Genomic DNA, 26,466 nt, shown 5'->3' with positions numbered 1-26,466 from the left:
TCTTCCCCTGGAATAGACTCTAGAGAAAGATATTCTCCTATGTAATGAATAAAGGAAATTGTTTTTGTTTTTAAAAAAAATTAATTACAAGTTCAATTGAGCCAACAAGTCGCAACTAACCAACCACTGCTGTGGTGAGGTCCCGAAAAATACTGGCTCTCTCTCTCTCTCTCTCTCTCTCTCTCTCTCTCTCTCTCTCTCTCTCTCTCTCTCTCTCTCTCTCTCTCTCTCTCTTATGCCCTGTTTGGAGTTATCGTGACCCTCTTACTATTACAGTAAGATTGGAGTTATCGTGACCCTCTTACTATTACAGTAAGAGTGGTACACATAAATATCTTTGGCCGGTTTACCTTGACAATAGACATCAGTCCGGTTTGTTTACAGTTTTCATCATTAGAGTTGTGCCCCTTATGATGTTTCTTCCAGTTTGTTCTTTTTAAGTTAAATATTTATTATGATCCATAAAATATTATTCAATCAATTTTAACCAATATATATATATATATATAATATATATATATATATATATATATATATATATATATATATATATATATATATATATATATATATATATATATATTTTTAATGTATTTTTCTTTTTCATAAAAAAGATGTTCTCAACTCTTAATTGGTTTTCTTTTGATTTTCTCCATGGAAGTTAATAATCTCAACTTCACACCATTCCCATTTTGAAATTTCTCTTTGTCTTACTTGGCATTATGCATACTCGACGATCGCGAGTAGGTTCGTAAGTGACCTGTGTCCTGAGAACTTGATCTGTTCGGTTGTCAAATTAATTAAAACTAATTATATTGACTTGCTGACTCCGCCTGAATTAATCAAATGTTTGTATAGACAAGCAGCTGTTTCCTCATATTTATCATTCATTTCTATCGGCTTGGCATGGTGGTATTTGTATCTACTAAATCTTTTTTATTTTATTTTTTTGGTTTATTTTAGTTTTATTAAATTAGAATTAGAGATAGACTACTGATTTTCTATTCATATATTTTCACAATTTCTTTAACATATGATAAGAACCACACTACTTAATTTATGTTAAAAATGAAGTAGATTGTAGTTATTGTGGCTTTGGTGCCTCATTGGTACGTTCAAGTGATTTACTGAACTCTTTACTCTCTGGTCTCGGCAGTTTCCTTGGGAAAGGCACTTTTAATTTTGATTACATTTATCAGTCAACTTGACTCTGATGTTAATGAGTACCTGACTCAAAACAGTGGCAAATATTGTAATAGTGAAATATAATATTTAAAAAGACGCATTGAAAATCTAAAAGTTGTAATATTGCACCAGCTATCCAGTCCATTCAGTGCAAAATAATAATGATAATAATAATAATAATAATTATTATTATTATTATTATTATTATTATTATTATTATTATTATAACAATGATATTATTATTATTATTATTATTATTATTATTATTATTATTATTATTATTATTATTATTATTATTATTATTATTATAATAGTTATTATTATTCTTTTTATTATTATTATCATCGTCGTCGTCGCCAACAACATCATCATCATCATCATCAGTATTATTATTATAATTATTATTATTACTACTATTATAATATGATAATAATAATATTGATAATAATACTAATTTTATTATTATTATTATTATTATTATTATTATTATTATTATTATTATTATTATTATTATTATTATTATTATTATTATTATTATTATTATTATACGCTCAAAAGTAATATTAAAAGATTTTTTTTTTAAATAAATAACTGTCCTCAGATTGACAATATTTTTACATCAACAAATTTTAATGCATTTATGAGTTTAATTTTAATTCTACTCTTCCCAAAATCATTAGGCCTAAATTGCCTTCTTACTAGACTGCAGTCTGAACGGATTGGTCTTTCATAGCTAGTCAGAGAAGTGTAATTTGTGGAGATGTTCCAAGTCAGCAGAGTAGCTCTCCACCGCAGTCTCAGAACTGTCAGAAAGGTATGGAATTTCTACTTTTAACCAAGTGACTGAAGTGACTTACTTTCTCTCTTATTACACAGTTTTCCCTTTTTCTTATAGAAAAGAGAGATGGTTTTTATTTTGCATTTACTTTACAACACATTGTGGCTTTATTGCGATGAATAAGTGATTCGTGACATTATTATCCATTTTATTCATTTTTATTTGCTCAGAAGTGTGTTTCAGAATATTTCCACTGTGATATTCTGAAGGTAGAGTTTTCTTTTTCATAAATAAAGTCATTCATAATGAAATTTGCTTTGAGTTGAAATCCTATACTGGGGGAGGAGGGAGGGGGGGGGGGGGGGGGTTAAAGTGTGTCAATATGGAAGTAATATCCATATAGACATTTGCAATCCTTTTTTTCATCCTTGCTAATTTGCCAAGGAACATATTATCAGGATTGGTTTCATTGATATCCCATAGAGAACGTAAAAAATCCATCTGGTAAACAGCTTCACAAAGACTTATGTTTACTTTCTTATGCTAAGTAATTTAGAATTGAAACGTAATTTTCAATGAATTGGATCACAAATGTAATAATTTTTAAAAGCACTTTACGCTTTTCCCCCACTTTAGTGATTATTTATCCTATTTATATATACATAACTATTTTACATATGTTTATGTCTACACTATGAAAAGCTGAAAAAGAAAAATTGATAGTGATGGCGATTTTCTGTCTTCCATTGCTTATCTTTAAATTGTTTCTCTGTAGGAGGCATTTATCTGTTCAGTTCTGTCATTATTAGATCAATCCTTTCCAAAATGACAAGTTGTTTTCAACATTATGATAATGAACCATTTTCCGTATAATGGATACAGGCCACACCAACTTAAATACAATCAACAGGTCACCTAAGACTTTTAAAAAAATGATAATAGATACAGTAAAACTTATACACAACAGAGGTGATTAGACTTGCAAAAACATTTTGCTAAGGTCCACTATCTAAGCACATGGTGTTACATGATAGCTGAGTTCCTATTGTATCTAAATTTCTATATGTCAAAAGTTGTTTGTTGCCAATCAGAGCCATGAAAGCTCGAGATTATTTCGGTAACTGGAGTATAAAATGAATTGTAACATGGGCTCCATCAAAAGTCCAAATTACTTGTCACTTGACTCAGATTTTGATGATAATCTGGTTAAAGACATTGAAAGACATGGTAAGTTTGTAAGAGGAAGTATACAAAAAGGGTGCCTAATGGGCCACTTGTATAGTATAAAGTTGTTTCAGTGGGATTTGATTTTGAAAAACATTTTTAGCACTGATGTGAAGGCATTTCTTGGCTTTGTTCATTCATACAATTAAACATCGTTGGTTTATTTGTGCATTGTCCGTGACTTTATTATTATTTTTTTTTAATTTTACCATTTTATTTTTGGGCAGCCAACCAGAATGAATACCTTGTAATGGTTCAGATAAACTTTTATATTACAGAACTCATCCATTCTTGGCTGTAGGTACTCTACAGAAAAACCCATTGATGAAGAATGGAAGAAAGGGGCGTCAAAGGAACTTAAAGGAAAGGATGTGGAAAAGACTCTTACATGGAAAACAGCTGAGGTAATGCTAAACTTAACACCGCTTCACATCAAAATCAAAAGAATATTGTTGTGTTGGTGATGTATTGTAACTATTAATTTGAGTTTGAGGTGGTGTTCTTACATTGATAGGCAGAAATCTCAAATACATGCACTTTCTCCATAGCATATCCTTATCCTTCTTTTTTGTAAATACATTTTGTGTGAAGAAAATATTTTTTGTTTAAGAAGTGTGGAGGGTTTGTTTTTTTTGTTCTCACCAAAAATAAATGGATTAGAAGGTGAAAATGTCATTTTCTCCCTTTATATTATAAAATGGGAATGCTTCCAAAAGAAAAATATTTATAATCAAATTTAATTTTATATATTTTTATTTCAGAGTGCTCTGACTCTTTTTAAATGAGCAGGACCCCGTCTTATTCAATTTCACAAACTTTTATATTTTCACAATTCAGGGAATCAACATCAAACCAGTGTACACACAAGATGACATGGAAAAGATACAGCCAGAAATCCCTGGTGTGTATCCATACACTAGAGGACCCTACTACACAATGTACACACACAGACCGTGGACTATTAGACAAGTAGGGGCCTTATTCTCACAATTTTCTTTGCCTTATTTTTATATTATAGAATTCAATTTATACGTCACTCGACTTGTGACCTGTAGGTTGAAAACTCAATTTCTGCTGAGGATGGCACAAACTTGACTGCTTGGAAAAGGCTTGTTATTCACATTTTCACACCATAATCTGGTGATATGAATACCTGGCTGGTAACAGCATTGCCTCTATTAAAAAGAAATGATAAAACTATTCAAAACCACTAATATGGGTTATAAATGTGTAATGTATTCATTAATTATAATTGTTAAAGTTACACTATTTATGAATTATTAATATGACAACTCACAATTGTAACTGCTTTGACTGATTCTACTGTAATGAACATTTTTTTAATAAAGAGTAATGTTTTCCAGTTGTAACTACAAACTGTAAAGTTGGTGTTTGAAACTTGTTAATATCATAATCGAATCTTATCAATCACCATCAACTGAAAACATTATAAAATGCAGACCTATATTCTCTATGAATGTCTCATTGAAGCTTGTGTCACGTCTCGGTTACTGCTCTCTTAATTAAAATGATACAATATAAATTCATATTAGAATGGAGCTAAACATCGTAATTAAGGGTTAAGTTTAGTCTATTGAGCGGAAATATTGTTTGTCTGTTACTTTCAGTGGCGGTTCTAGCCTATTTACAGTGGTGGGGCAAAGATGATTAGGTCATATATATATATATAATATATATATATATATATATATATATATATATATATATATATATATATATATATATATATATATATATTTTTTTTTTTTTTTTTTTTTTTTTTTAAATTTATCTTTTTATTTTTTTAAAGTTATTTATTTATTTATTTATTTTTTAATCATTTTTTTTTTAATTATTATTTTTTTTCACCTTTAAAAAATAATATTTCAACCACAAATAATCACATTCATAATGAAATGACAATACCAGTAGATTTTAATTATTCCAAACGTAATCAAAAATGAATCACGAAAGAGAATACAACTAAAAAATAAAGCGACGAGACATAATGCGACAACACCTTGACAATACAAGTCCATTTCGTTCACTCGAAAAATTAAAGAGATGCTTTAATCCCTCAACGGCGAGATTAATATTTCTGTTACATTACTGGTTTTTAGTAGTATGTGGTAACCTTAAAGTTTTAATCGAGAAGCAACAACAGCGATATGACTCGAGTTTCATTCAGAGCTCAAATTGCATTTCACTGCTGTCTTGATGATTAGAATGATTGTGCCGGTGGTGGTAGTGGTTGGAATAGTGGTAGCGGTGGTGGTGGTGGTGGAGGAGGATGTAATTATGGGAGTGGTTTTGGTGGTGCTGTTGGTTAGAATGATATTTGTGGGGACGATGACGGAAATTTTATGATGATGTTGATATTGTTTTTATTGCTATTGTAGTACTTGTGGTTAATATTGTTGTTGTTGTTAATGATGAAGATGATGATGATGATGATGATGATGATGATGATGATGATGATGATAATGATGATGATAATGATGATTATGATGACAACGACGATGTCGTCGACAATGGTGGTTACCATACGATATTACAAAATTACAAAGTTTATTCAATCTTAGGCTTTCGACATTAAATCATACAATTTGATGACCACATACATGAAAGTGGAAAAAAATGGTAAATGGAACCAAACAATAAACTGATACCATTAATAACCACAAAAAATACAACAATAGTAATACCACCAATACGTACAATAATAATAATAATAATAATAATAATAATAATAATAATAATAATAATAATAATAATAATAATAACAATAACAATAATAATAATGATGATGATGGTGATAATAATAATAATAATAATAATAATAATAATAATAATAATAATAATAATAATAATAATAATAATACTAATAATAATAATAATAATAATAATAATGATGATGATGATGATGCTGATGATAATAATAATAATAACAATAATAATATTACCATCATCATTACTACCACCACCATCATTACTACTACCACCACCGCTACCACTATCACTACCACCATCACCATCATTATTACGTTTCCAATCATTTTTTTCTCGTTTCTAAAAATTTGATATCTATCAAAACAGACGAAATTCCGGTCATTTTTTTAAAGGGTAGTTAAAATATCTACGATTTTATTAGCCCTGAAAACTACGATTTTTATTTTCCTATTTCAAGTAGGCAGGTCTGCTATGACAAGTATCAGTATCAGTTCCATAGTCAAAAGAAGACCAACAAAAACACAGTTTATTTAATCTTAGGCTTTCGCCAATACTTCATACAATACAATTAAGACAAAATAATGTTACCAATTTCTCCTCATGCATTCGTTAGACTATAACAATAACGACCGTGTTATCTTTACTCCTTACCCAACCAACCCCGAGCTTCCCGCCTCTTCATCGCGAACTATCTTATGTATGTATTAGCTTCAGGACGGGCAAGTACGGAATCTGCCCACCCTTCCGTATTTCCTCTATAACTTAGAATTCAACTCTCTCCTTTCTCAGAAGAGTATTTCTCGTATACTAATTCAATTGTTGAGAAAACCAAAATGGTGGTTGTATTTTATATATTTATTTAGTCGTGACTTTTGAATAAAAGTGTTTTGTTTTATTAGACGGAATACAATATAAAATTACATTGTTTTGCAAAATTATTTTGTCTGGCAATAAAAATACAGCGGTAATTACTTTAAGAATTAAAAAAAAAAAGAACTAACAAATTAATTTGTTAAAAAACAAAACAAAAAAAACCCCAAAACAACAACAACAACAACAACAACAAAAAACAAATAAGAAAACAATTTATAAATGAGTTTTGAGAAGCACTAAAGAAAACGAGAAAAAAAGAAAAGTTTAAATGGATAAACAAATATATAAAAACAACACAAATTAATACTAAATTGATATAAAATTAGTAAATTAATAAATTTAATTCAATACTGGAACATTCCCAAAGTCATTACATCAATGGTACCAGCACGAGTAAGGCAATAAATAAGAAAAAGTTCGTTTGCCAAAATCTCTATTTAGTTTTCACTGGTTAATAAGGTGGGCTCATTTGAATTAGCCCGACCTAGTACTAGAGAGGCCAGACAGCAAAAATCGGAGTTAGTTCACCGTCAGGCGACGTAACGATGAGATGACGATGTGGGCGGAGTGGGGGGGGGGTGATAAAAAAGAACAGGAGCGTATCCTGGTTTATGCATTACGGGATGCATGGTGATTCGCAATCTATTAAAAATACACACAAATTGATTTCAGTACGAAGTATAAAGTTTAAGTAGTAACTTTTGAAATTATCTAATTTAAATTTGATTATTTCAGACCTGGTAATACAGCATATAACTTGAAAAAACAGGCTGGTATTTGCCCACCCTGCCCATTATTACCAGCCGTCCCTGGTTACTTTTTAAGTTTTATATACTATTGAACCATATCTTTTCTAAATGAATGAACTGGGTGGGGATCCAGACCTCCCATAGCGGGCAGGTAGGTACATACTGTGTCTTCTATCCCCTTATATCTGTTTTCCAACATGCTTTCTGTCTTTGTCTTGGAATGAGATTACTTGTTTTTTTCCTGGCCCTGGTCGGAGTCCTGGCTGGGAGGGAAACAGTCAAATGCATAGTTATTGTTTTGGGAGATGATATTTTTTTCCTTGTAAATCATCTCTCTGTTATGCATTATTATATTTGTTATTTTTAATGAATAATGTAAGCATTTGAGTGTATTCCTCTTTGCTGGATTTTATTCTTGTGCCCGGATGAGACTTTTAGGTGATCTCAAACTAAGTACATTGGTGGTATGCTCTTGGATTCTACATCTGATCCCTATTTGTTCCCAGTTCCCCTTTTGTCTTACTTTCTCTTGGCTGCTTTAATTGTAATTCTAGAACTTTTTACTATCCCATTTTCTTCCTTTTTACTGGCGCTGATATGACCTTAATGTGTTGCAAGCGCTGTAAAATCCTTTTAAAAAAAAATAACTAAATAAATGAATGAACTGCATGCTCCATCATCAATAATTCTACAAATTGTTATATGACATTGGACAGAAGAGCACAAGATTAAAGGCGTTTAGATTAGAAATAGCAATGAATGATAACAATGATCAAAAATACATTATTTGATCAGGCAGATTATTTTTTGCTTAGTTTTTTTTTTTTTTATTGTCATATTTTTGCTTATCTTCTCTATCGCCATAAAAGTTTTGAATGGAGAGTACATTCTGTTCATATCAGAATGCCATTCATTGCACATGTGATCAATTCTTATTTCATTTGTAAAACCTAAAGTTCCTGATTCAGATATTTTAACATCCTAAATTTTCATTACATTTAGATTTGTCCATTTGTCAGGTTGATAAATACTAGAAGCATACCAAAAGGTATTTGAAAAATAGTTTCACCAGAATTAGATTTTAATTATTTTGTCTTACATTGCCATTATGATATTATATGCTTTTCAATAGTCATAATGTATTCCACTTGCTGTTCCACAGTATGCCGGTTTTAGCACAGTAGAAGAAAGTAACAAGTTTTACAGAGACAACATTAAGGCAGGACAGCAGGGACTCAGTGTGGCCTTTGATCTTCCGACTCATAGAGGGTAAGTTTCTACCCATTAACAGCCATTGTTAACCAGGTGGCATAGTGGTCCGTGCACTGGCTCTGAAAATGAGGTAACTGGTTATCGTTGTCCACAGTGTATTATCATCATCACCATCATCATCACCATCATCATCATCACCATCATCATCATCATCATCATCATCATCATCATCTTCATCATCACCTTTATTTATTTAATTAGAAAAATGGGGTTCAAATTTATCTGTCCATTAGTGGAATTCCTAAATATATTTTAAACTTTTAAAGTTCTGTGGCCAGTTATTTTCTCATCACAGATTTATTTTTTTTTATACAAAAAAGCAAGGATTAATTTGTTTCCATTGGATTTCAAAGGCTAATCTATTGACACTGTTTTTCTGACAGCTATGATTCAGACAACCCAAGAGTTATTGGAGATGTAGGTATGGCTGGGGTGGCCATTGACTCTGTTGAAGACACCAAGTTATTATTCGATGGAATACCCTTGGACAAGATATCCACCTCCATGACGATGAATGGAGCAGTGTTACCAGTCATGTCTATGTACGTTGTGGCTGCTGAGGAACAGGTAAGTGGTGGTAGAAATTGTAATGAAGTACCATCTGTAAAGTGAGATTCCAAAGTCTGTAAATTAGAATTTGAACCAAATATTTCAGGTATAAAATATTTGTCAGCAAACAAGTAATGGAATTAGAACAAAAATGAAGGGAAAAATAACATATCTACCATTTATAAGAATCAGAAAAACCTGAAAAAAGACTTTCCTCATCTTGTAGTTTTGAAATTAACTCATAGAAAATCAATCTTTGTTCTGTAGATGCCTTGCCCTGTCTTTTATAAATAACCGTAAAGATTATTAAAATGGTGCTCAGCTCAGGAAGGGAAAATAATGTTCAATAAAAGTAAAAAATAAAAATATAGTTCCCTTTATTCATCCCTATGGGGAAATTTGTATTTAGTGGCTATTTCAAAGGAAGACTGAAATATCCAAGGCATCAGTGCAACAATGTACCACCAGGTCATCTCCAGGATATGAAGCAAAGACCTTTCCATGCTGCTGCCTGATGAAACACAGAGATTCTGTGACTGAGTTAGTGGCTTGAGATCAAACGTGATCAAACAACATCACGTCTCATCATATTACTGACACCAACAAGGTTATGATACTATTTTTACATATTACTTTCCTTATATTTTTTAATTAACACTAAGGGTTGAGTTGCTTTTCTTTTGAATGTAAGAATAAATTCTCATTGTAGCATATGGTGATCTAATTCATGTTTGGTTTATTTTTCTTCTTTGATTAATTGGCGAATAGGAGAAATTCCCATCCTTTGATCTCAACAAGTTGTATAAAATATTGATTTTTATTGACAGGGTGCCAAACAAGCTGACCTTGCAGGAACCATTCAGAACGATATCTTGAAAGAGTTTATGGTCAGAAACACGTACATCTATCCTCCAGAACCTTCCATGAGAATCATAGGGGATATCTTTGAATACACATCAAAAGTATGACATATTAAAAAGGAAATGGTCTAGTTGTTTCAGGTTTAAGTTCTAGTCTCTGAGTCAAAGGATGTAGGGTTTGAACATTATTTTTTAAATAAGATACTCTTAAATGTTTTAAGCCACTCTCCTGATCATATATATAGATAGCTGAAATCAAAGGGAAAAAAACAAACTTGAGCATTTATATAGCGCAATCTAGCACTAAAAATGATCAAGGCGCTTTACAGAGAGTCTTTAACCAACAGCATCGCTTAACAAATGTGACAAAACATGACCTGTGAGGTGATATTACAATTTTTTTTTTGACATAGAGAACGCCGTTAACTGTCAACTACTCATTTTACACCTGAGTACAGTGAGAGAATGTGAGTAAAGAGCCTTTTCTAAGGACTCTCTTTGTGTCCTTCATTGCAGAACTGGAACCCAGAATCTACTGGTACAAAGGCGAGTGTCATACCACAAGACCACAAAGCTTGATCCTGTTTGAATAGGATTATTTTACCACTAACACAAATGTTGTTTTTTTCTTAAATTTGGCTAGAATGATTTTTCACACAGTGTTATTGTTCTTCATTTGCTATTCTGGCTATATTCTGGGAAGCATTATGCAACCAGATATGATCCACACCTCAACCTGGTATGTCAATCAGAAGCCGTAAAACCAAATTCAGAATGATCAGAACTAACTAAAAAATATGAGTTTCAGAGCATTCAGTTTTCCCAATATTAGGATAATCATTTATATCAAATTTTGTTCACTGTGGTATAGTACTAGATTGAAATGATAGGTAACAATTGTTGTGGCAGCCATTATAGAAGAATGTAAAAATTTAATGAATCCTCAGTTTATGCCCAAGTTCAATTCTATTTCCATCTCTGGTTACCACATGCAAGAGGCAGGGGCAGACGCCATTTTGGAGTTGGCATTCACCCTGGCAGATGGTTTGGAATATGTCAGGCAGGGTAAGTCCACTAATGTTAGCTGGTCGATTTAAGAATGGTTGCTTCCTATCTTAATTCTTTAGACATGCTAGATATGTATTCAATTGTAGAAGTGGAAAAAAAGACATTGTTCTTCCGAGCCTTAAGGTTATTGGAGCTTGGGTTGAACTGGCTTTACATTGCGTTATTTAGATAGGATGCTGGTCTATCACAAAATACTTTCTTCCAGATCTAACAGACCCGGCTTCCTCATTATCTATTGGGTTATAAATTGGGTCAGAAAAGAACTTTAGCTCAACCTAGAATTTAAACGGGTCCCTTAGTTTGTGAGTCAAGAATCTACCATTGGAGTTATGGGGTCCCCGAAGATGATTATTCATGGTGGAATAATTATATGCTGACATCTAGCTCGAATTGCTCTGCCATTTGGACCATTTTTATAAATTTATATTTTGCATTTCCCTTTCTCTGACAATTAGTTACCTGGTTGTGTGTTGTTTTTTTTTTTGTGGTCTTGTGGTATGACTTTTCAGCATGACATTCAGTACTCTGGCTCAAGAATCCTGTGAGCGGCACAAAGTTGAGTCCTGGGTGGGGTTCTTGACCTCCCATAGTGGGCAGGGAGGCATGTACTGTGTCTTCTATCCCCCTATATCTGTTTTCCAATATGCTTTCTGTCTTTGTCTTGGATTGAGATTACTTGGTTTTGTTCTGACCCTGGCTGAGAGGGAAACAGTCAAATGTATAGTTTGAGATTTGGGAGATGAAATTTTTGTCTTTTAAATCGTCTCTTTATTATGCACTTTATTATTTTTTGTTTTACATGCATAGAATCGTAAACATTTGAGTGTGTTCCTTGTGTCTGGATGAGACATTTAGGTGATCTCAATTGAACTAATTCACCTTTGTCTTACTTATTCTTGGGTGCTTTAATTGTAATTCTAGAACTTTTTACTATTCCATTTTCATCCTTTTTACTGGCACTGATATGACCTAAATTGTTGCAAACGCCATAAAACCATTAAAAACAAACAAACAACAGTTGAGTCCTTAGATAAGCCTCTTTACTGACATTCTCTCAGTTCTTAGTTGTTAAATGAGTTCAAAAGTGTTGTCACATTGTCACTTTACTGGCATCATGTTTCGTCCCAAATGTTAGTGTTTCTTGACTTTGGACCCGTTGTAAAGGGGCTTTTAAGACATTTTAATGGATATTGCATAATATAAAAACTGCTTTTTTGTTTATTTTTGTTCTTTGTATTTTTGGTGGGTTTTTTTTTTTAATCAGCTATTCATAAGAAAAATATCCTATTTTACAATCTTGCCCTGCATTTATTTAATATGCCATCACAAATATGAAAAAAAAATATTTTAAAATTTAAAACCTTTTTTTCTTTCATTTGTATTTTTTTAAAGGAGTTAACAGAGGATTAGATGTGGACAAGTTTGCACCCAGACTTTCATTCTTTTGGGGGATAGGGATGAACTTTTATATGGTAATACTTTCACGGTTTCTGATGATTTAAATTTTTTTTTTATTTAAGGGAATGGACACTGATTGCAAAATAATATTTTAAAACCAAAAACTAGAGTTGGCTAAATGAGTCGATAAAATGGAAAGAAAGATAAAGGGAGTAAATGTGACTCATAAATAAGGAAACGTCGTTTGTTTTGTGTTGTTCCCTTATTTATGAGTCACATTTACTCCCTTTATCTTTCTCTCCATAACATTTTAAAGCATAGTGTGATGCAATGCCTGATAAATCTGATTGAAAGACACAAGCAATAATCAGTCCCCTCCATTTTTAAAAAAAATCTTTATCATTTTGATAATGCTTAATCATATACATGAATGCAGAGAAAACAAAGATTGGTACTATTGATAAGGATTGATATCTAATCCATACCTGCCAACCCTTCCGCTTTTGGCGGAATCATTCCTATTTTCACTCTTCCTTTTTGTACTATTCCGCCATTATCTCTAAAATTCCGATTTTCCAAAAAATGATGATAATGGTAAGAATAAAAAAGAGTGAAGAGAGAGAGGGATAGAGAGAGAGAGAGAGAGAGAGAGAGAGAGAGAGAGAGAGAGAGAGAGAGAGAGAGAGGGGTGTTTATTAAAAGGTTGAAATTCCTATTTTTTGTCTCAAATTCCTATTTTTAAGCGTTCTGATTCCACTTTTGGAATGTGAAGGGTTGGCAGGTCTGTCTAATCAGAGATAAAAGTAGTCATTTCATATATCAATATAATGGATTTAATTAATTTCAGGAAATTGCTAAAATGCGAGCAGGGAGGAGATTGTGGTCGACGTTGATGAAAGAAAAATTTAATCCCAAGCTACCCAAGTCATTGTTATTGAGGGCTCACTGTCAGACATCAGGCTGGTCTCTCACAGAACAGGTGAGGAGTCTTTACTTGTAACCTGTCTGACTGTATCCAAATAATGACTTAATGCTTTTATCTTTTTGGCCAAAAATCTTTTATTGTAATATAGATAAATGATAATAACACTCAAATTTTTAGAACCCGACTTATGAAAAAGTGTAGAAAAATTGCATTTATTATTCACAATGAAGGTATGTGATTTAAGGAAACTAGTGTAATTTAGGCTACAAATAAATTATCATTATTGATTTCACTACTGTAACATAATAACAAATTTAGTCAATGTCACTTTGTTACCATCTTTATTGTCTTAGGACCCGTACAATAATATCATCCGGACTGTCATCGAAGCTATGGGTGCTGTGTTTGGAGGTACTCAATCTTTACACACAAACTCATTCGATGAGGCACTCGGATTGCCGACTGTTTTCAGTGCCAGAATTGCCAGAAACACACAATTAATTCTACAGGAGGAGTCTGGTATTCCTAAGGTGAGTTGTTATCTTCTTCATATTCTTCTTCATATAAACCGACTGACTCAGTCAGACGGAGCATTACTGTCAAAGTTGTATATCCAAAAATAAAGAGAAATTATGGTACCTTCCTACTATCTGTAGTACTTCTTTAACCAGTTGATTTTACTGTGGAAAGACATTTATTTAAAAATTTGGCCAGAAAAATCGTCCTTCAAATATTGATTGATTAAATAACCCTCATCTTGCCAAAAACTCACAAACCTGGGACCCAAGATGAGGGTCATTTAAGTCGATCTATATTTGAAGTACAAGTTTTCTGGTCATTTTTTAAAATATGTGCCTTTCTGGAGTATGGCAGTTAATTGGTTAAAGGCGTAAATATTTCTCAAATGCTTTATACCAGCAGGTTGTTGGATAAACGGAATGCATTTTGGAAAAATGAGTATATGCCACTCATTATTTAACTCAATTGACCAAACTGAAGGGGTTTTAGTTTAAAATGTAATGGACGCCTCCTTGAAGTGTTCCACCCATAGATTGTCATTCTCATCATCATTGTTTGTTTCTTTTGTTTGAGTTAAAAATGGTTTAGAGATTCTGACAAAAAAAATGATATAGTTCCCCCCCTCCCCCCACCCATATTTTTAAATTATAGCAATTAATATTGTGAAATTTTTCCTTTACCTAGTCAACTGTTATCTTTAAATCTTCACTTTTTATACCATAGAAGTATGAAACAAAGTTGAATATGACAACTTAAAAACAGAGAAAAATATCAAACAAGGAATGAGTTTTGGCCGAAACCTTCCTCAACTTCCTCGTCTAACACCAAATTAGAATAATTCTTCAGGAGCACAACTAAATTCAGCCAACAAACGAATAATGATAGTTTTTAATACTGTCTGAGGTTTTGAACCTGAAAATTTCGTTCGTTGGAATTTTTTCTTTACTTGTTTAAAGATGTCATAATCCTTTTTATTTCATACTCTTACAATCCAGCTACTACCCTAGTAGTCTTGGTGCCCAGCTCTTTTCGCCTTTTTTAGTTTCTAATGTTCGTTTTTTATTCATTTTTTCAAGCTGTTGTTTTCAATTTTGTTTAATACTTTTTTCAGTTCTGCCTGCCAAGGAAATCGTGATTTCACTAGAACTAAATAAAAAACTTAAAATATAAAGTTATTTTCAATAAAATTGAATTTCGACAATCTTAATTTTTGTTTCCTGACATAATATATGAATATTTTTCTCTATCGTCATTTACTTCAGGTGGCTGATCCCTGGGGTGGTTCCTATATGATGGAAAATCTGACCAATCAGATTTATGATGCTGCTTTGGAAGTCATCCAAGAAGTAAGTTAGAAAATCAAATAGATTTATAAATGGATCTAATCTCAAATGAAATTAGCATAATTTTGTTAAGTGAACCAGACAAAAGACTCAATCTTATAACAAAAAAGCAATAAGAATTCTGAGTTCTCTCTAAATTGTATCAATCAGACTATAAACATTTAAGGTTACACATAATTTTGTGTGTTGGCACATTACATCCGGCTGGTGGAAGTTATGAGTATTTTATCTCAGTGCATAGCATCGATACTTTTACAGTAGGCTACATCACAATTTGTTTATCTTGTCTTACAGCTGTGTTCACATATTCGTCAAAACACGGATTCGACTAAATTTCCCACTGTCCAGTGTAGTTCGTCAAATGTGTGTTGCTGTGTATATATTATAATTCTTTTTTATTTTTTAAAAAATAATTGTTACTTTTTAATAATTTTCATTGTTGAGGATGTAATTGAAATTGTAAAACAAAAATAAATGAATAACTTACCATCACCAGATAGAGGAAATGGGTGGGATGGCCAAAGCTGTGGCTTCTGGAATGCCCAAGTTAAAGATAGAGGAATGTGCTGCTAGGAGGCAGGCGAGGATAGACTCAGGCTCAGGTTAGAGCATTTAATGATTTATTTTTTTAAATGGTTCCCTGTATTAGACGTGATCGTATCATTTCTTCAGTAATTGATTTTATTTTAGGTCATTATTGTTGAAAAAGTCTTTGTGCTATAAACGTTTAATTGCTGTTGCTTATTTATGCTTATATTAATTGGAGGACTTTAACAACGTCCTGTCATGTATTGAACTGATTTCTTTTGATGATTGGATATCAGAATACATGTTACATATTTTTCCACTTATGTTGTTTGTTATCGAAATATATTTCTTCTTTGTGCATGGAGATGTGAGACGATATTTTTATTGTGAGGAAGTGTATCTTTGAGAGAAGCTAATTACTAGATATGTGGTTTCTTGTCAAAGCAATCCCTTCATGACTGAAGGAGTGGATTGGGGAGAGAAGTCAGTCTTTATAAGTCTATGAAGTGTTGTAATATGCTTATGATATGAATTGAATTTGATCCTCTGCCAAATCGATTTTGTTCATTATTGATGTTTACCCAACAGTAAAAGGATTGTTGGGTACCGTAATGAGAGTAAACGTGATGTCCTACAAACAGAGTGATCTCAAGTGTCTATTTAGATATCAGATACACTGGTCGCGGATTCCAATTTTAATGAAATATGCTTTGGTTTTAAGATCGATTGTTGTCATTAAAACTTCAAAATAAAACCTGCAGGTGTGTAATTAGTAATGCGCTGTATATAGATATGAAAATGGAAAAATATCACCATTCTTATTTACATCATGACATAAACTCCTAAGTAAAAAATTGGTTTTAATTGAACAATCTGACAACTCTTACCTTTGCAAAATAAAGTGTCTTGTGCATCCTATAGATGTAATTTTTTTTCTTTTTCTTCAAATTTGCTCAACGTCTGGAAACTTGATGATGCATACCACATTTCTAGTCTTTTCTTTGTCAATGCTGTGTTATTCACAGAGCCAATCGTTGGTGTCAACAAATACAGACTGCCAGAACAGGAAGCTGTGGACGTTCTCAGCATCGACAACACAATCGTCAAACAGAAACAATGTGCCAGACTTGCTATGGTCAAGGAAACGAGAGATGCAAACAAGGTATTTCTTTATTGCCCTGTATTGAATATGTATCCACATTGATGCTAGTGAGAACGCATGGTGAGAAATAAGCATAACGAAAGACGGGTTCTTTGTTGAATGTTTTATTGTAAATTTAAGGGTGCTAGATATGACTAATAAATAAAAGCCACCTCTTTTCAATGTCACCAAAAAGCACTAAATACCAAAATTGATAATTCCACAGCACCAAGACCTCTCCTAGTTGAATCAGGTAATTCCTCACAAATGTTCTCATTCTCGAGTTTCCTAATTTACAACTATTCTCCTGATTGGTGATAGCATTTTACTTTTCCAGAAAAGCCCTCATTACAATTAACAATAACAACAACAATATCAGCAAGAACATTAGGATCACCAAATCATCATTATCATCAGCATCATCATCATTACTACATATTCATATAAATCCCATATTTGTCCAAGAATTTTCTGGAACTGGGCAGGTTTAGCACCCCTCGCCTTGATTTGATATCATGTTTAAATTAACCCTTCATAATCTGGGTTCAATTTTACTTCAACCATATCTTACAGGATTCTCCAAAAGAACAATAATAACAATGTGACTCCATGGCCATTAATATTCTCTTGATGAAAAACAGTTAAATCTGTAGTTACAAGAAGTTTAAAATTGGAATAAAGTAGGACTTAAAGAAATTTCAAATGATAATTTCTTCCAAAAAGATACAAGTTTTAACTGGACATTCTGTCTCACTGTTAAAGTTAAAGTGCAAATCAGATGATGTAAACAGAATTTGTGACCATTTGTCTCAAAACGGTCTTATGTCATTGTGAACATGACGTTTATAATAAAATTTTGAACTTAAGTATTTTAGCCTCTCCAAAAAAATGTCCTAATTCAGGCTCAATTTAATTTTCAGCATCTACTTCTTCCTAACATAAATATCTGGTTGAGGCAGTGGGTTACATATAATACTTATTTAAAGGTTGACTATGGATTAATGTAAACCCGATTTCCATTTCAAACTGTTCAAGGTGCCCGTTAGACATCATTTGTGTACAAACAGTCAATAGCCAAGTGAGATAATGTGTCTAAAGTGCATCAGCTCTTGGGCCAGAATTGTGCAATCATCGCCACACATTAGGTCTCTGACCTTGCTAAATATCATGTTCCAAAACAAGACATCTTATCAGTGAGCCACTGACGTGACATTTAATGAATTGAATAAATAAATCTTATTTATGGTTAATGCTTTCCTTTCAGGCTTAATCTTTTTTTTTTTTAGATTTGAAAAATCAGTTGTTTATTCCATGTCTGATAATTAAACCCAGGTAAAGGAGGCTCTTGACAAGATCACGGAGTGTTGCAAGAGTGGAGATGGTAATCTCCTTGGGCTCGGCATTGAGGCTGCTCGGTGTAGAGCAACAGTTGGAGAGATTTCAGATGCCATGGAGACAGTAAGTGATTTATCTGATTAACTTGGCAGGTAGTTACCGTTTCACTCTAGAAATTGCTTCTTGTGTTCATATCTTTTCTCAAAATAAATAACAATAGCTTCAATTTGATAAACAAAGACAGATAATGTGGATGTTTTTGGGTTTCCACTTTATTAAAATAAACACGATGAATGAGACACTAAAGATGAATCGTTCATACTTCATGTTTTGTCGATAAAGGGGAAACCCAAAATGTCCACATTATCTGTTGTTTATTGAATTGAATATTCCATTCAAATTCCTATTATTATTTATTGCTTCAAGCAGCAACATTTTCATTATCTTTTCTATGAGCAAAGGGAGTTCTATGTTTAGATCATTTCCTTCATCAAGTTATTAACATACTTAAACCCTTTTTTCCATTGGGGGGGGGGGGGGGGGGGGGGGGGGGGGGGGGGGGGGGGGGGGGGGGGGGGGGGGGGGGGGGGGGGGGGGGGGGGGGGGGGGGGGGGGGGGGGAGCATAGGCCATCAATGAATCCTCTCCATCTTCTCTGGCATTGTGCTACTTTTTCTTCCTCTCCAAGGCAAACATTTCATCAAACATTTTTGATATCTCACTTATCATTAAGAGACATGATAAAAAGATGGGGGAAACATTAAAACATTTTAATGAAAATAAGCAATATTTATATATGGCCGAATGATTCAATTCAGTTTTATGTCGGGGATAATCAGGCGTTTCATTTTCATCCTAATTATGAAAAAATATTAAATTCTTCCATTGAGGACTGTGAATGTTGAACGACTTAATTTTCGTAACTCTTGATTGTGTTGACTTTAAACTTAATTTTCATCAACTGGTTCATCCCACATAATACCGGATTGAGGTGTTAGGTCACATATTACGAATTGATGGTTAAATCTTCATGGACAGGGCTCGAATTTACTCAAAATGAATACTATTTCATACTGTCAAAAGGGGTAGTAACTATGAAGCGACTAGGGGTTCATTGATGAAAACTGTTAAGTTTGCAGTGTTCCTCAGATAAAAATGAGAGATTTTTTGGTTTGGGAAAAAAATTTGTTCATAATTTTATAGGATTGAACTTTGTATTCATATGCATTTAAATTTTAATTTAGGTGTTTGGTCGTCACACAGCCACTGAGAGGATGGTGAGTGGAGCTTACAAGACAGAATTTGGACAAGTTGACGAACTTGATGCTGTCATAGAAAAAGTCAAGGTTTGATTGCTTTTTGGGGATATTTCTCTTTGTTTTGTTTTTTTGTGTAGTTTTAGATTTTTGTGTTATTGGCATTTTTTTCATGTTGGTTTTTTAAATATTGGGGGTTCTTTAGAGTGCTTGATGATGATTCATTTATTTTACCAGTAACCGATTGGTATGGACCCAAATTTTCCATTTTCATACTGTACAAGTTACCCTAAGTGCTATTTTTTCTCTGGCAAAATCAAAATATTTATGACTGATGATACCTTATTTGCACCTGACTTTAGCAAGTTTCTCTCCTCTCTCGTAATTGAATTAGATAATTTGGAGTATAGTGAGGATGATAATGATTCTAATTATTAATAATAATTATATTAATAATAATCATCATAATAATAATAATCATAATAATAATGATAATAATAATAATAATAATAATAATAATAATAATAATAATAATAATAATAATAATAATAATAATAATAATAATAATAATAATAATATAATAATAATAATAATAATTATGATACAATGCACCTCGGTTACAACAAAGTCGACGAGACTGGACATCAATGTTCATTATAACCAAGGTTTCGTTGAATCAGAGGTGTCAATTTAGACATCAATAGATAAAACCTTTACAAAAAAAAAACAAAAAAATGTAACCTATGCCTAGTATTAGAAGAGAAATAGACGTCTATCATATTGTAAAAAAAAAAAAAAACCTAACATTAAACAGAGAGAGAGATATTTGTCATGTGCTTACACAGGAAAAAATGCATGCTGACCATTGCACACTACACAACCCAATGATACAACCACTACCCCAAACGACCCATACTCCATCACTACACCACACTCAGTTTGCATACATATGCACACACATCCACACATACACACACATGTGCAACATACATCCGGAAACAACATTGGTGCAAACTGACAAGACACAACAACATTCCTCCCAGACACCTCTAAATGACCTCCCTAATGACTCCGGAAACTCTGGATGAAACAACGTTATTCGAGAATATGTAAAAGAAAACGAGGTCAGGACAAATAAATTAATAATTCGCTCTAAGAAACTGTTGAGCACTCTACGTGGTTCCAGCTAACTCCCCTCAATCATATTTATATACACACTATCATTCATATCTTTCAGGGATTTGTTGAAGCTGAAGGTCGCCGACCCCGTATTTTGGTGGCTAAAGTTGGACAAGATGGACATGATAGAGGTGGAAAAGTCATTGCAACTGGATTTGCAGATCTTGGATTTGATGTAGATGTTGGACCACTCTTTGCTGTGAGTCATAGTCACCCAGTTTTTATGTTATTTTCAGTAAAGCTTTTTTTGCTTACTTACTTGCTTATCCCAGCCAGCCACCATTGAGTTGAGCTCTAATCTTTTAGTCTTGTGCCATTATGTAAAAGTTGAATGTAGTTGCTCAGGGTGATTACTGTACAGGGTAATACTGATACTTGGATTTGGTGGGAGGAATGTGCATTTGAGGTCTTCTAGGGGACTATTGATAGTGGTCTATTATTGTTTAATAATTGGGGTGTTGACATACAACTCTGAATTTACCATTCAACTTAGTTCAGCAGGTAAAACTGGTCGGTCCCAGGTGATAACAGATGGTGACACAAGCCATGTGCAGAGAAATAGTGTTTTTTGTGGCATACTTTTAGATCTGCTGGAAAGTCATAGCGGCCAACTGTCCTGATAAAATCAGGACTGTCCCAATTTGGCGGTCTGGAGAACATTTTTTAAAAACAAAATGGGACTATTATATGTATGGAACTGACCCTTGCATGTCCCAGAATTATGCTTTTTTTGACTAGCAAGTTTAAACAAGGAACAGAATAGGCTCTAAATCTAAATTGTATTATATAATACAGACCATGCCATCTTTAAGCATGCCGCCATAAAGCATGTTTCGGACTCAAGCATGATAAATGGCTCTTACCGAATTTTTGCTTTATAAATACACCTTTATGCACAATAACTTCAGCTTAAGTCATGGTTCACTACAAGACCGTATCTGATTCTGTTTGTTTATTCTTATTGTTGTCCACTAACTTCCATGGACCGGTGAATTAATGGACAGTGATCACTAATATTGTCCAAACTAAGTTGGAAAGGAAGCTACCCCGAGTGAAAGTGGAAGAGTAGGAAGATGACGAGATGGAAGTGGCAATCAAAATGCCTTCTTCCTCAGAGCTGTTTCAAAGCTTGAACACTTATCGTGTTTTTATGGAATCAACTGGTCTCGCATCTCAAAAGTAAATTTGAGGCAATTACTGTGCAACAAAGCATTGTTTCACATCGCAAGCAAAGCCCAATTACTGAATTCTTTTCACCAAAATAATACAGACCTCCTCAACACCAACATTCTTCCCTATGACAAATTACTCAATGTTTTTCTAATTGAGTGGTTTTTATTTATATTCACCATCATGAATTATAAAAATAAAAGTAAAATTAAAGAAAACAAAACAAAACAAAAAACAAGCATGTAGCACTACGACGGGCAAAGCATCAACATTGTGCGGTGTTGCGCGATCACGGCTAACTAAGGAAAATAGCTCATGAAATTTATTCCATGGAAAACGGTGGTTTATATCTACTTCAAACTTAAGCAGTCTTCAGCATTAAGCACACCAAAGCCTGCTCCCGATGACTAGTGCGGGGCGGTCCTTGGCAAGCTTAAGGACCACGGTCCTATGGTCCCTGGGAAATGAAAACCGCAAGGACCTGTCCTTTTCGACATTGAACATTCCTGAGAGACTGTCGGAAGTTCGAACCGTTTTGACCTTTGAGACCGTGGGATCGTTCATTCTTGAACCGTTAAAGACCGCTACACGATGAAAACCGTGGTCTTCAGGAGTAAAACGCACGGAGTAGTCACACTCATTTCAAATTGTAACCTAATTAGAGAAGAGGGGTGATGCCTTCTTTATTTGCTCACCGTACTTCATTGTTACTTGGATAATTTAATAAAATTTGAAATTTATCCCCATTAACGGAGATAATGGCATCGCCCAAGGCGTTGATCGAGTTGTTCGTGGCGTTGATACACACACGCAACCCTCCCCCCCCCCCCCCCCCCCCCCCCCCCTCCCCACACACACACACACATTAGAGGGCAGCGAGCATTGAAGAGTAAGAGAGAGACGTGAAGTTATAATAAGAGGGGGTGGATGCGGTAATAAGTTAATAAGTAATAAGTGGTGTCCATGGTGACTTTTCGCCAGATCTAACAAACCCAGCTACCCATTCACTGCTGAGTAGACAGGGACTCAGAAAAAACTCGACTGCACCCGGGATCGATCTCTGGCCCTTTGCGTACAAAGAGAGTGCTCTATCAACTGAGCTATCGGGGTCCCCAAATATTCTATTGGACTTTTTTAAAATACAGACGTTATAACTGGGTTTTTTGTAAGGAAGAAACTAATGAAACTCATATTATTTGATTAGTTAAAACACCAAACGAAATTTTAATATTATTGTATTATTTTAAATGACAACAATGCGATAGAAAGGAGTGGTGACAAGAGATGGACAAAAGAAAACAAAAAATCGGACTTGCTACTTGCAAGGTTCGACACACACACACACAAACACAAACATCTTTAGTAGTCACATGCATTTCAAACAATAACCCATTAGAGAAGAGGGGTCATGCCTTCATCATAGATCATTGTCATTGCGATCATTATGGTGTAGTAAATTTTGAAATTTACCCCGTATAATGGAATCGTCCAAGGCGTGTGCCTCCTGTTCCCCCCATCTCACACACGAAAGGGCGGTTTGCGGAGTGGAGGGAGGTGGTCGTCTGCCTCTATGGTCGTCTGTGTCGTTTAGTGTATAGCAAAGGGGGGTGGGTGTGATTAATTAAGTGGGATGGGTGGTGATTGGTGGAAGATAGGTAACCGAGCCAACGAATCGCTGGGGAGGTAATATGGCGCAAGACCGTTGAAAGGTGATAAGAAGTGTGGAGTGAGGACCGCCGCCGGTCTTCCGCTATCGGACCGATCCTCGGTTCACAGCTAAAAGACCGTGGGACCGATCCAAGGACCGGTCCTCAGCGCGGCACTACCGATGACCTTGCATTAAGGCAACATGAACTGTAGTCCAAACATAATGTGCTGTTTTGGGCCATGGCGATATTGTATATAAGGGTGTCCCAATTTAGCTCTCTGAAAAGTTGACCACTATGGAAAGTACATTCATCCCATCCAGAGGGTTACAAGTGATTAATGCTCTCCGTTTACTGTGACTGAAACTGGAATCAGATGCAACTAGTTTTTGAAAGTTTATTTTATCAAATATCCATATAATGCAAATTTTGACTGTTTTTGATATTTTTCAGACGCCAAGAGAGGCAGCACAACAAGCTATTGACGCTGATGTCCATATTGTGGGAGTTAGCTCCCTTGCAGCTGGTCATAAAACATTAGTCCCACAAATCATTGAAGAGCTCCGTAAAATGGGCCGACCGTAAGTTTAATAATCAGCACTTATCCCAATTATCAATTTGTCAGGATTATTTACCTAAACTAAAAGCTAACTTAATGTAAAGTTTGATGTGAATATTTTCATATTTTATTTTCCATTTTATCTCATCTCATTTCATTTTCTCAGTAGGCAAGATTTGATTTCTAAAATTTCATTTCACTTCATCTCATTCATTAATGTATAATAATATTTATGTATTGTAATTCCACAAACAGCCCATGATTAATGCACTTTGTAATGTTTTATTTATTCTCCTAGAAAGCCATATGGAGCCAAATGTCCATTTCTAACAGCACAAGTCTTTTGTAGGGCATGTTTTTTGTACACATACAAATATCCATCACTGTAAATAACCTTCACTCACTCACACCTGAGTTGAGTTGGATGATATGCCTTCACCAATGACAGAAAGCTGGTGCAATTATGTATTTATTCATTTATCTATTTATTGAATTGGTTTATTTGTGATCATTGTTATCCATCTGATCACTGACATCATTTGATTTTTCTCCAAGATAAGACTACATTGTGCTAATTTACTCAACATCAATATTTTTCACATATATTTTAATAACATTACCGATGATAATAATATATTAATTTGATGATGTGTATGGAAGAATCATATTTCTAGTCAACTTCTGTGTGGCTATGTGGTCTTCTGGTATGGCACTCGCTTTCGGATTGGAAGGTCTTGGGTTCGAGCCTCACTCAGCATATAGTTGAGTCCTTGGAAAAGGCTCTTTACTCACATTCCCTCACTGCACTCAGGTGTAAAATGAATACCTGGCCGTTAACAGCGTTGTCTTTATTGGAAAAAATAATAATTTTTTTGGTTGTTTTTTGTAAATAAACTATTTCTCATATTTTAAAAAAAACAAAAATACTCTTCTGTATTTTCCATGATAGACAAGATGATCTCTATGGAAAACTTAGAATCAGGGTCTTGTGTACCTGTCTTGACCACAAAATAGAAAAGTGCATCAGACTTTTACTTGCTCTTAAATTTGCATGCTGCAAAATATTCCTTTTCCTTTGCAGTGACATAATTGTGATAGTGGGTGGGGTCATCCCCCCTCAGGATTACGATGATTTATATAAGAATGGATGTGCTGCCATATTTGGGCCAGGTACGATTTTTTAAAATTGACTTTTTAAAATACATGCAACAGTCATCTGTCAATTGGATCATACCAGTCGCTTGAATTTTGCTTAAATAAGACTTGCACAGATTGTTTTATTAAGGCTTCTTTTTATTTGGTTAATATTGGGTTATAAACAACATACCATCGTTATTGATGAAGTTCATGTCAAAATGTTGGTCTGACGATATTTATCAATCCTAAAGTTATGGTTTCTACAAAGCATATTGTTGCCTATATTGTGACAATTTATTTTTTTTGTTTAAAGCAGACACATCGGGATTGCCTGTGATGCGTGTGATAGTCTATGAAAATTTCTAACATTATATGTCTTTTCCTACTGCCGATTTTGTCTTTTATATTTACAACCTATCTTGGACGATAAATTAAAAAGTTATTTAAAAATCAGTATTCTTGTCACTTATGATAATAAATATTTAAAAATCCCACAAAATACAATAATTATTAATGCTTTTTCTCCATTATTATTATTATTATTATTATTATTATTATTATTATTATTATTATTTATTATTATTATTATTATTATTATTATTATTATTATTATATCATTATTAATTTTATTATTGTTATTATTATTATTATTATTATTATTATTATTATTATTATTATTATTATTATTATTATTATTATTTTTATTATTATTATTTTTATTATTATTGTTATTTTTATTATTATTATTAATATTATTATTATTATTATTATTATTATTATTATTATTATTATTATTATTATTATTATTATTATTATTATTGTTATTGGTAAACAACGTTGTATTATTATTATCATTATTATCATTATTAATTTTATTATTATTATTATTATTATTATTATTATTATTATTATTATTATTATTATTATTATTACTACTACTATTATTATTATTATTATTATTATTATTATTATTATTATTATTATTATTATTATTAATATTATTATTATTATTATTATTATTATTATTATTATTATTATTATTA

The 26,466-nt window shown here is 33.1% G+C and overlaps 1 protein-coding gene across 6 annotated transcripts in view; it reads left to right on the top strand.

Moving 5' to 3' along the window:
- Positions 1–373: 373 nt before the first annotated feature.
- Positions 374–26,466, top strand: part of LOC144964744 (methylmalonyl-CoA mutase, mitochondrial-like) — a 27,070-nt gene continuing 977 nt past the window's right edge. Inside the window, exons 1-19 of one of the 6 annotated variants that reach the window (XM_078899313.1) lie at positions 374–425; positions 1,866–1,999; positions 3,466–3,591; positions 4,025–4,156; positions 8,702–8,808; positions 9,195–9,378; positions 10,188–10,322; positions 11,168–11,285; positions 12,681–12,760; positions 13,534–13,665; positions 13,965–14,141; positions 15,393–15,476; positions 15,970–16,075; positions 17,027–17,163; positions 18,475–18,600; positions 19,721–19,822; positions 20,970–21,110; positions 24,181–24,308; positions 25,368–25,456. In XM_078899313.1, the coding sequence (XP_078755439.1) occupies positions 1,946–1,999; positions 3,466–3,591; positions 4,025–4,156; positions 8,702–8,808; positions 9,195–9,378; positions 10,188–10,322; positions 11,168–11,285; positions 12,681–12,760; positions 13,534–13,665; positions 13,965–14,141; positions 15,393–15,476; positions 15,970–16,075; positions 17,027–17,163; positions 18,475–18,600; positions 19,721–19,822; positions 20,970–21,110; positions 24,181–24,308; positions 25,368–25,456 (2,158 nt within the window). In that variant the 5' untranslated portion in view covers positions 374–425; positions 1,866–1,945. Of the gene's footprint in view, positions 426–582; positions 913–1,865; positions 2,000–3,465; positions 3,592–4,024; positions 4,157–8,701; positions 8,809–9,194; positions 9,379–10,187; positions 10,323–11,167; positions 11,286–12,680; positions 12,761–13,533; positions 13,666–13,964; positions 14,142–15,392; positions 15,477–15,969; positions 16,076–17,026; positions 17,164–18,474; positions 18,601–19,720; positions 19,823–20,969; positions 21,111–24,180; positions 24,309–25,367; positions 25,457–26,466 lie in introns of those variants that run through there. The other 5 variants (XM_078899311.1, XM_078899314.1, XM_078899316.1 and 2 more) reach the window with 5 other exon arrangements.

Source organism: Berghia stephanieae, chromosome 2 (assembly GCF_034508935.2).
Source record: "Berghia stephanieae isolate SIO BIC M18660-M18661 chromosome 2, UCSD_Bste_1.3, whole genome shotgun sequence".
Lineage (NCBI taxonomy): Eukaryota > Metazoa > Mollusca > Gastropoda > Nudibranchia > Aeolidiidae > Berghia > Berghia stephanieae.
The sequence above is the reverse complement of the archived record's forward strand: the minus strand, read 5'-3'. Positions and strand labels throughout refer to the sequence as shown.